Raw genomic sequence first — 11,518 nt, 5'->3', positions numbered from 1 at the left:
AAGATCAATGTTTTCTTTTTTTGATCTGATGCGTTTCAAAAGTAGAGGAGAGATCTGGGGTCTTAAAGACCCCAGATGTCTAAATAAAGAGGACCTGTCATACTTTATTGTTATCACAAGGGATGTTTACACTTCTTATCATAGCAATAAAAGTGATAAAAAAAAAAAAGAAAATTAAAAAGGACAATGTACATTTAAAAATAAATAAATAAATAAAAAATGTAAAGCTCTCCCGTGCTCGCGCTCAGAAGCGAACACATACGTAGGTCGCACACACATTATGTAAACGGTGTTCGCACCACATATGTGAGGTTATAGAGAGAGAGCAATAATTCTAGCTCTAGACCTCCTTAGTAACTCTAAACCGGGAACCTGTAAAAATATTTTAAGCATCGCCTATGGAGATTTTTAAGTATCGTAGTTTGTCGCCATTCCACCAGTGTGCGCAATTTCAAAGTGTGACATGTTTGGTCACTATTTACTCGGCGTAACATCATTTTTTATACATTACCAAGAAATTGGGTTATTTATTGTATTTTCCGCATTAAGATTCATTAAAATGTATTTTTTCCCCAATAAATGTACTGTGGAAATATCGTGTGAACTAAAAATAAAAAATTACGACCGCCATTCTCTGGGGCAGTGGTCATCAACCCTATCCTCAGGGCCCACTAATGCCGGCCATACACGGTTAGAATTTCGAAAGAATTTTCTTTCGAAAATCGTATCTAAGATTTTTCATATGAATTTTGCACCATTAGTGGGCTGCAGCAACAGCCGATTTTCGTGCGACAATCAAATTTGAGGAATCGGATATGTTGGAAATTTTTTGAAAAACAAACGATTTTCTAATCAATGATGGGAGAATCGTGCGATAAATGTAATAGGAAAAGAATTTACAGAGAGAAAAGAAGATTCCCGGCCACGAAAAATTATTTTCTGTAGCAACATGCAGTGAAATTGAAGGCTTGGTCGGCCAAATTTCGAAAATCAATCAGATCACAACAAAAAAAAAAAAAAACGAACTTTATGGTTTTGAAAAGAAAATTTGTTCGAAATTCGACCATGTATGGCCTGCATTACAGGCCAGGTTTGCAAGATAACTGAAATACATCACAGGTGATATCATTTGCTGCTCGGTGATTGCAGTATTCTGGTCTGCATCTCCCCAAGGAAATACGTAAAACCTGTCCTGTTAGTGGGCCCTGAGGACAGGAGGTGATATCCAGTGCTTTAGGGTCTCTGCTAAATAATACAAATATATAATGTTTGGGGTTCTAAGTAATTTCTAGCTCACAAACAAAAATTGTCAGAAGAAGGCCTGATCTTAAAGTGTTTCATTCTGTACAGAAGAGGAGCCTGTGGAAAACTGAAGGTAAGGCTGGAGTTTAGCTTTAATTAAACTGGCATGTCTAGTTTGCTGCTCTTCCAAGTATGGCTGATCCTCGGTGTACCCGATGATGTGAAAGAACTGGCGATTCTCTGTCATGTTTGATCTGCATAACTTATATCCATCCACTGAATGAAGATAACAATAACCCTTCCCATAATTATTGCCTATTATTTACCTAGAGAAGGTTCCTCTTCCTTAGCTTCCATCACCATCCTAAACATCTCTGTAGACCTCTGATCACCCATCACATCCTGTTGTTCCTTTTTAACCTCCGCTTTTACATTGACCGTTGCCTTTCCCTACACTCACAAAATGACATAAAAATATTCTTTAATATGTGAATACTAATAACAGAAGATCATAAAAATAAGTATAATCTCATACAGTTTTAGAGTTTTCAGATCTAGGTAGTAAGTCCCACCTACCTGATGATGGTGGAGGATGGTGTGATCTTCCGATGTGGAGTCCCGGGAATAGGGACATCTCTCTGGTGGGTTCCCATTACTGGATCCATCTGTAGGAAAAACACACTGACTGAATACATTGTTTCTATGTGTTTATCAGATGATGGGGGATCTAGGTGGACCCTCCGTACTGCTCTCTCCTTTACAATAAAGTCTCCTCTTACCCGGTGATGTGAGGGGTGGCTGATTCTCCATCATGACGTCCTTGTAGAGATCCTTGTGTCCTTCTAAATACTCCCACTCCTCCATGGAGAAATAGACAGTGACATCCTGACACCTTATAGGAACCTGACACACACAATGATACAGTCACCATCCAGACACATCCCTTGTCTGTTACTGGATAATGTCCCAGAATTCCCGGCACCGCTCACCTCTCCTGTCAGCAGCTCAATGATCTTCTGGGTGACTTCTAGGATCTTCTCGAAGTTCTTTGTGTCAGGAATCTGCGAATGAAGTAGAGGGACTGTGATGAGAGATGATCCAAGATGTTGGCTGCTGGGTGTCCATCGCTCTCCAGCTGTCTTCTTCTGCACTTCATGAACCTGCGTAAAAAGACACTGATCGTTATTGCCACAAAACTTCCAGAATCCTCCTTAACAGTCAGGTCTGTTTTTTGATTATTAGAGATAAGAGTGATGTCATGTGACCCCCCCAGAATCCTCCTCACCTCTCCGGTCAGCAGGTAGATGATCTCCAGGGTGAGGTCCAGTATCTGCTCAGTTATTTGACTTTGGTCTTTGGCCATCCTCACTGGGGTGGTCATGTGATCTATACGGACAGTAGACGGGTAATAAACTGATAATTATCTGTATTGTACTTGGATGGATAATATGCTCCCACAGTGTTGTCCATTTTTTCTAGATCATGTTGTGATTTTTACCTATTTTTTGATGTATCTGGTCTATAAACCAGAGCCTCTGGGTGGACAGTTGGATAAATGGCTTTTAGACAAGATAAAAGAGACATCACAGTAACTATGGAGGAAGAGGACGGACATGACGGGAGGGTTACTTACTGGGTGTGAATATAAAATAATATCTTATTACCTCCTCTGCTGCCAGTTCCAGCAATGTCTCTTCTCTACTTCCTCCCGACCTTCTTTCACCCGGAACTTCCTGTCTATACCTGACATCACTTCCTGTTTAGATGTGCGAGTATTTCCTGCTCTTGTGGATACAACTTCCTGTCTGTACAGTGCGATGGGCAGAATTGAGACTGCCACCTTATGTAGAGTAGTGAACCTGCAGCCTTCAATGTTTTGCAAGGGCTTGGCTTCTTTTGTCTTAGACCCCTTTCACACTGGGGCGTTTTTCGGGTGTTTTTCAGGTGCTTTAGCGTTAAAAAAAAGCGCCTGTAAAGCGCTTGAAAGAAGCTACAACTGCAATCCCAATGTAAAAGCCCGAGTGCTTTCACACCGAGATCCCTTTCACGCTGGAGCGTTTTTCAGGCGCTTTAGCGTTAAAAAAAGCGCCTGAAAGAAGCTGCAACTGCAATCCCAATGTAAAAGCCAGAGTGCTTTCACACTGAGGCGCTGCGCTGGCAGGGCGCCAAAAAAAGTCCTGCAAGCAGCTTCTTTGCAGCGCTTTTGGAGCGGTGAATACAACGCTCCTAAAGCGCCCCTTCCCATTGAAATCAATGGGAATCGCCTGTAAAACGCCTGAAAAACGCTATTGGCAGCAGCGTTTTGTGGTCGCTTTTAACCCTTTATTTGGCCCCTAGCAGGGGTTAAAAGCGCCCCAATAACGCTCGAAAAACGCTGGTAAAGCGCTGCTAGTTTAAGCGGCGCTTTACGAGCGTTTTTTGGGCGCTGACATTGTGAAAGGGCTCTTAAAGCACCTGGGCTTTCACATTGGGACTGCAGATGAGGCTTCTTTCAAGCGCTTTACAGGCGCTTTTTTTAACGCCAAAGCGCCTGAAAAACGCCCCAGTGTGAAAGGGGTCTTAAAGCGGGATTGCACTGTGGAAAAAAATATTAAAAGCCAGCAGCTACAAATCCTGCAGCTGCTGACTTTTAATAAATGGACACTCACCTGTCCCGGGGTCCAGCGATGCCGGCAGCAGAGGCCGATCGATGGCTCGGATCTCAGCTGCTGCCGCCACCATTCTAGGTGAGGGAATCAGGAAGTGAAGCGCTGCGGCTTCACTTCCTGGTTCCCTACTGCGCATGCGCGAGTCGCGCAGCGCAATAGGAATTGTCCGCACTGTCTCTGGGACCCGTGTGTCCCAGCAGACAGCGCGCAGGGACAGGAAGAGGCAGAGGCATAGACTCCCAAGGGAGTCTATGCCCGGAAGTGGGTGTAAATACCTGTCTTTGACAGGTATCTCCACCCCCCTTCCCCCTGAAAGGTGCCAATTGTGACACTGGGGGGGGAGGGTTTCCGATCAGCGGAAGTTCCACTTTAGGGTGGAACCCCGCTTTAAAGTAGGGTGACCAGACATCCCCGATTTCCAGACCAAGTCTGTCCCCGGTTTTGTCCCTGGATTGGATTTGAGCAGAGGCTGGGGCAATTTCAAAAACATAAAAAAAATGTAAATAAAAATTCTGAATTACACACCCCCGCTCCGCGGCTTTTTCCATTATCTGGGCCCCTTTCTGATGATCCTTTGCTGTTCGGAGCGGAGAGAATATTTGTTTCAGTATCGGGTACATGTTCATCTGCCTTGGCTCTAGTCTTAGCCAGCCGTCTACTTGCTCATCTCCTTGCCTTCCCTGGCGGAGTGATCTTCCTCCGCTCACAACCCAGTAGTAGCCGGGGCCCGGAGAGCAAGACTTGACAGGCTGTGAGGCGGCGGCGACGGGCAGAGAGTCGCTGATTGCAGCCATTACTAGTAAAAAAAAAAAAATGTCCCCGGACTTCATTTTAAAAATGTGGTCACCTTATCTTAAAGCTATATTAAATTCAGAAGCAGATATTTATTATATTGCAGCTTACCAATTCTTAGCTGTGATAGCTGCATTAAACCGGAGTTCCACAGATTTAAATTTTTTTTAAAAAGTCAGCAGCTACAAATACTGCAGCTGCTGACTTTTAAAATATGGACACTTACCTGTCCAGGGCGCCCGCGATGTCGGCCCCCGAAGCCGATCTGTCTCTCGGCTCTCGGGTGGAAGCGCCACCATCTTCGGTAATGTAATCAGCCTGGTTCCCTACAGCGCATTTGCGAGTCGAGCTGCGCGGTCCCACTGGTCCCTGCTGTCTTCTGGGACCTGTGTGTCTCCCAAAAGACAGCAGTAGGGGACAGAGGAGGCGATGGACATGGCATAGATATCCGTGGATACTGTGGCTATCTATGCCCGGACGTGGGAGTAAATACCTGAATTAGACAGGTATCTGCTCCCCCCCTGAAAAGTGCCAAATGTGACACCGGAGGGGGGATTCCGAGAAGCGGAAGTTCCATTTTTGCGTGGAACCAGCCCAGTGTGAGTGTCGCTCTTGCTGTGCCTTCTGGGAGAGGGTATGTAAGGTACGGATGTCACGTGTTTCGGGGTTCCGGTCCAGAGGATTGTTCAGTCTTCTTGGTCCTGGTCCTCCTGACCAGCCCTCAGGGGCCCTCATGGCCTGGGGTGCAGATCCATCCGTTTCCGAGTCTCGGGGCTGGCTAGCCCGAGGCGCAGTAACTGGAAGGAGGATTCCAGGGTGGTCTGGTGCTGTCTCGTCTTTGGAGAGGCCCAGCAACTGAGAACGCAACCAGGGGAGGACTCTTCAGAGGGCCATGTGGGAGGCTGGCTGCTCGGTAAGAGCCTGGAAGCTAAGTTGACAGACACCAGGTGAATCCACCTTCGTATGGTACTGCCGGACCGGCTGCGAGATACTGATGCCATACTGGAGTTTCTCTAACTTCAAATATCCTTCAGTTGCAACCATGTCTGTGGCAGAGACTTTTCATTTACAAGTTCTACAACCAAGTGTGTGGCAGAGACTTTTCTCTATCTGAACCATCTATCGGTTGCTAAATCTGCTGAGGGGAGATTTATCAGATGGCTGTAATATCCAGTTGTGAACAGGGCCGGATTAACATAGGGGCTTGTGGAGCTGCAGCTCCAGGCCCCTCCCTCAATGTAGGCCCATGCCAGTGGCTAATCAATATCTGTGTGCCTTCTCGAAGGAAGAGGAGCCCTCTGTGCCCTGCACACATGGAGGAGACAAGTGTTAGTCACTGCAGCCAAAGCTTGTCTCTGCAGATGTCTGACTGCTATCACAGGATTTGTTCCCCTCACACAGATCCTCAGTGTCTGGGAGCTGTCTGGGGGAGGGGCGCTAATGTTGTCCTAACCAGCAGGAGCCCGGGAGGAAGGACATCTCCCATGCTATTGACATAAGGTTAGTAAATTTGTTAGGGAGGTGTTGTGTAATTATTGTGCTAGGGGACACACTGCTGATTCCCCCCCATGTCATGTGCTCTCTTGTACCCAGTTCCCACCATGTCATGTGCTCTCTTGTGCCCAGTGCCCCCCATGTAATGTGCTCTCTTGTGCCCATGGTGGGTACTGCAATGCCCACCATGTCATGTGCTGTGCATTGCAGTGCCCACCATGCAATGTGCTATGCCCACCATGTCATGTGCTGTGCAGTGCAGTGCCCACCATGTCATGTGCAGTGCCCACCATGTCATGCTGTGCCAACCATGTCATGTCATGTGCATTGCAGTGCCCCCATGTAATGTGCTGTGCCCAGTATGTAATTTGCTGTGCATTGCAGTGCTCATAATGTAATGTGCAGTGCCCACCATGTCATGTGCTGTACATTGCAGTGCCCTCCATGTAATGTGCTGTGCATTGCACTGCTCTTCATGTGATGTGCAGTGCCCACTATGTCGTGCTGTGCCTTGCAGTACCCACTATGTCATGCTGTGCCTTGAAGTGCCCACCATGTCATGTGCTGTTCCCACCATGTATTGTGCTGTGCCCACCATGTCATGAGATGTACCATGCAGTGCCCGCCATGTCATGTACTGTGCCATGCAGTGCCTGCCATGTAATATGCAGTGCCCACCATGTCATATGCTGTGCCTTGCACTGCCCGATATATAATTTGCCGTGTCCACCATGTCATGTGCTGTGCCATGCAGTGATCCCACCATGTAATGTGCTGTTCCATGCAGTGCCCACCACACCATGTGCAGTTCCCACCATGTCATGTGCTGTTCTGTGCCCACCCTGCCATGTGTTGTGCTCAGAATGTAGTGTGTTGTGCCCATTGTGTAATGTGCTGTGCTGTTCAGCAGTGCCCACCATGTAATATGCCATTCCTAACATGTAATGTGCAGTTGCATTGCCCACCATGAAATGTGCTATGCCATGCAGTGACCACCATGTAATGTGTTGTGCCCACCATGTAATGTGCTGTGCCGTGCAGTGCCCACAATGTAATGTGATGTGTCATGCAGTGCCCAACATGTTATGTACAGTGCCCACCATGTAAATTGCTGTGCAGTGCCCACTTGAAATGTGCAGTGCTCACTATGTAATGTGCTCAGCTGTGCCCGCCATGCCATGTGCTGTGCCCACCATATAAGGTCCTGTGCCCACCTTGTGCATGTGCTGTGTTGTGACCACCATGCAATGTGCTGTGTTGTGCAGGGCTCACCATGTCATGTGGTGTCATGCAGTGCCCACCTTGTCATGTGCTGTGCAGTGCCCACTATGCCATGTGCAGTACCCAACATATAATATGCTGAGCCCACCATATAATGCGCTGTGCAGTGCTCACTTTTAATGTGCAGTGCCCACCATGTAATGTGCTTAGCTGTGCCCGCCATGTCATGTCATATTAGGTCCTATGCCCACTTTGTGCATTTTCTGTGTTGTGCAGTACCAACCATGTCAAGTGCTGTGCCAACCATGTCATGTGCTGTGCCTACCTTGTAATGTGCTGTATTGGGCAGTGCCAAGCATGTAATGTGCTGTGCCCACTATGTAATTTGCTAGTGCTTTGCCCACCATTAAATGTGCTGTATCCATGTATCCACCATGTAATGTGTTGTGACAACCATGTAATGTACTGTGCTATCCCCCCCCCCCCCGTGTAATGTACTATGCTGTGCTGCCCCCCCACAGACCCACCCCTCACTCTCACCCCCCTCTCTTTCACTCTTTTACCCCCTCACCCCCTCTACCTCTCATCCCCTCTCTTTCACCATGTTCTCTCTCTCTCACCACCTTCACCCCCCATTCTCTCTCTCTCGCCCCCTTCAAACCCTCTTTTCCACCTTTCTCTCTTTCACCCTCTCTCTATTCCCCTTTTTATCACCCCTTCTCTCTTATCCTCTCTCTTTCAACCCCTCTCTCTCTTTCACCCCCTTTCTCTCTCTTTTCCCCTCCCTCTCATCCCCTCTCTTTCAGCCCCCTATCTCTGTATCACCCCCCCCCCCCCTCTTTAATTTAATTTAACAAAAAAATTGTTTGCATTTTCATATTATTTATTTTCATAAAAAGGCCCACCAAAATCCTTAGCACCAGGCCCATGATGCTCTTAATCTGGCACTGGTTGTGAATGGCTATTCTCTGGATGCTATGGTGAGAGATTTATGCAGTTCCAAGAGTACCTGAACTTCCTACCTATACCCACTATCCTTTATTGAGAGACTGTGTTTTGTCTACTATTTTGTAAATAAAAAAATCCCTAAAGTGGATCCAGTGTCAGTCTCTACAGTCCTTTGGACCATCTACCTCGGGAAACCCCTCCTAGATGCATACGAGGTGAAGAAGGTAACGGTAAGCCCAATAAACTCAGCCGCTCCTTCGGGGGTCAGTGCTACACAAAAATACTGGGGTTATGACTGGTAGCTTCAGCCATAACCCCAGTAAACCACTTGCAAGCCGAACGGCGGTTGGCAAGTGGATATTATGTATCCTCAAAGGGACTAGACTTGGTGGGATTTTGGTAATTGATAATAACAAGTTTGCAGTGTGTTTTAATCAGGGTTGCCAACTGTCAGTAAATTTGCTAACAGTTTGTAAAATCTGTAATTTTTCATGTCCATGAATGTACTTTACGGACAGCATGTCAGTAATGGAAATTAATGGTCAGATGCAAAAATTACGGTAAATTTACTGAAAGTTGGCAGCCCTGGTTTGAATCTCGGAAAAGTGCCGGCTCTAATTATGCAATAAAATTCATTTTTGGACTCTATGACCATTGGTGTGATGTGCTTGCCCTCACATATTAGTTCTTTATCATAGTCCCTGTCCCCATTAGGAAGAGTTACTCTTCCAATTTGTCCTGCTTACCACTGTCTATCCACAATTTTAAGTTACCACCAGAACAAGGGAATTCTTCCAATGGGGATATTTTTTCTGGCGACAAGTGTCTACGATTTCTCTCACTTTGGAAAAATTTCCTTTCACTTCCCTTTGCGTCTACAGGACAGGAAATGAAGGGTAATCTCCCCAATATAACAGATGACAAAAAACCCAACAAGAGTTTTACCCTTCTCTACTCTATTCAAAAAATGTGGATTTAAATATACTTCTAACCTCTTTAGATTTAGAGTTTGTTGTCTTCTACTGTAAAGGATTGTTTGAATGCTTATTGAGATCCTCAGCAATCCATGTAGGCAGGTAGCTTAGTGTATTTGTAGTTAGCACCCAGCTACCCAGGTCAGTAGGTAAGGGTTAATGTTTTGCCAACTTTCCCTGGTCGATTTTCTGGCTTTTGCTGGGGTCCAGCCTCCCTCCCATGTTTCTATATAAGGGAAGAGGTCCGGGTTCCTAAGGGGATTCCAGAAAGCGCTTGGAGATGCACATGTAGAACATATACACAACTAGAGACTTGCTGGGACCTGTGGTACACTCTGGAAGGACGATTCGTTGTAAGAGCCCAAGAACATGGACTTTCTCTGTTTGAGCATTGCCAAGCATGGACTTATGCCAAAGAGACTTCACCTGTGCAGGTAACCTAGGGGCAAGCACATTTAGGTTTAGTTATTCCATGTCATACATGCTGTGCCAAGTTTACAGTAAAACTTTAGTCAACTGCTCAGAGCCTGCTCTGAAGTTACTCAAGGGGCACGTGTGAGGTCTTGGCGTATTAAGAAACCTGGGTCCACAACCAGAAAAAGAGGTATGTGTAACATCACTACAACAGAGATTCATTCAACAAGACAAGAAGGAAGAGGTAGTTGCCACGCACAATAACAAGCAAAAGCAGCAACTAGTTGGCGTGGTTCCTGGTTAGGTGACAGGTTCTCCAATAGTGGGGGGGGTGTCGATGCCTTGACTTCCTCCCTAGCTATCCATCTCTGCATGTCTCTGGGAATGGACTAGCGTTACAGAGAGCTATGACCTGGCCACTATGTATGAGAAGAGAAGAGTTAAGTGAGAGCACGCTTGAAGTCCACGCTGTGTGCTCGATGGGACCCCATTCTGTTACTGGGAGTGAGGTAACACAGGTACGCTGACAGGTGGAGTGGGCAGAGGCTCAGCCTGTCCCTTCAAATGCAACACGTACATCAGTACTAAATTTACAGGTGCCACTTTAAGGCTCCACTAGGTCCTCTTTGTAGCAACCGCTTGGAACAGACAAGTACAGAGCTTGTCCCAGCTCTGGACATCTAATGGAAAAGGGAAAAGTCCTGGAAGTCACACATCTCTGCAAAACCCCATAAGAAGGTGTATGATAGCCTCAGCCTGGGCTCCAACCAGGCTATGCCCTCAACACGTTTCACTCTCGGGAGTGAAACGTGATGGGGTGTGGCTTGGTTGAAGCCCAAGCTGAGGCTGTAATACCCCTTCTTACGGGGATTTGCATAGATGTGCGACTTCCAGGACTTTTACACATACATCAGTACAATTGTGTAGAACATAGGATGAAGCAGCTTATGGAGGAACACTGTATTTTGGGCACTGCACACATGTGGGTCATCTTTGAGTTAGGAGGCCGCCTTAATGTTTGACTCTTCACGTGACCACGGCTCCCGCCTAGTCCCGGGCATTTGTGAGCTTGGCTTCTGGCGAAGTGTTAACCCACATACAAGAGTTAGTGACCCCATTAAACACCTGGCGTAGCCCAAAGAACCCACCCTGGGGTAGGCCTCTCATGTGACCCTGGCTTGGCACCCACCGAGGAGGGAAAACATGGAGAACATGACGGCCACCTCATCCCCTAACTCTTAAGTCCCAGATTGTCCTTCAGATTTACCAAAACCATGTAATATGAGGTCAAACCTTAGGATTTTCAATTTGTATGAAATCAGGCAGGCCCTTGCACTACATGGTTTTGGTAAATCTGAAGACAAAAATCAGCAGAAAATCTGATAGTGTGTATGGGAATCCACTCTAAATTCTCAAGAATCCACTTGGCTAAATCCTTGGAAATCAACTTATCTAGATCCTTGGGAATCAACTTATCTATATCTCAAAATGTACTTACCTAGATCTTTGGGAATCCTCAATAATCCAGTTAGCTAGATCCTTGGTAAATCACATATCTAGATCATTGGGAATCCACTTAGCTAAATCCTCAAGAATCCACATACCTAGATCTTTGGGAGCCCACATATCTAGATACTTGGGAATCCATATCAAGGTCCTACAAACTTGGGCCAGAGACACATCTACTTTTTTGGCTAAATCTTTGTGAAGGTCACTTTGCCACTATAGCACTACTTCTGAAGAGGCAGTTGGTAGCTTTGTCAGGATAGAAAATAGACTCAATGA

General features: G+C 46.3%; 1 protein-coding gene across 2 annotated transcripts in view; it reads right to left on the bottom strand.

Moving 5' to 3' along the window:
• The window catches only part of LOC143956203 (uncharacterized), a 94,360-nt gene extending 91,222 nt beyond the window's left edge, over positions 1-3,138 (bottom strand). Inside the window, exons 1-4 of one of the 2 annotated variants that reach the window (XM_077466364.1) lie at positions 2,907-3,138; positions 2,528-2,628; positions 2,232-2,402; positions 2,022-2,145 (exon numbers count right to left, since the gene is read on the bottom strand). In XM_077466364.1, coding sequence (XP_077322490.1) covers positions 2,022-2,145; positions 2,232-2,402; positions 2,528-2,623 — 391 coding nt within the window. In that variant the 5' untranslated portion in view covers positions 2,624-2,628; positions 2,907-3,138. Of the gene's footprint in view, positions 1-2,021; positions 2,146-2,231; positions 2,403-2,527; positions 2,629-2,740; positions 2,885-2,906 lie in introns of those variants that run through there. The other variant, XM_077466365.1, reaches the window with a different exon arrangement.
• Positions 3,139-11,518: the final 8,380 nt, after the last annotated feature.

Source organism: Lithobates pipiens, unplaced genomic scaffold (assembly GCF_037356315.1).
Source record: "Lithobates pipiens isolate NorthernLeopardFrog02 unplaced genomic scaffold, aLitPip1_a1.2 Scaffold_35, whole genome shotgun sequence".
In the NCBI taxonomy this organism is placed as follows: domain Eukaryota; kingdom Metazoa; phylum Chordata; class Amphibia; order Anura; family Ranidae; genus Lithobates; species Lithobates pipiens.
The sequence above is the reverse complement of the archived record's forward strand: the minus strand, read 5'-3'. Positions and strand labels throughout refer to the sequence as shown.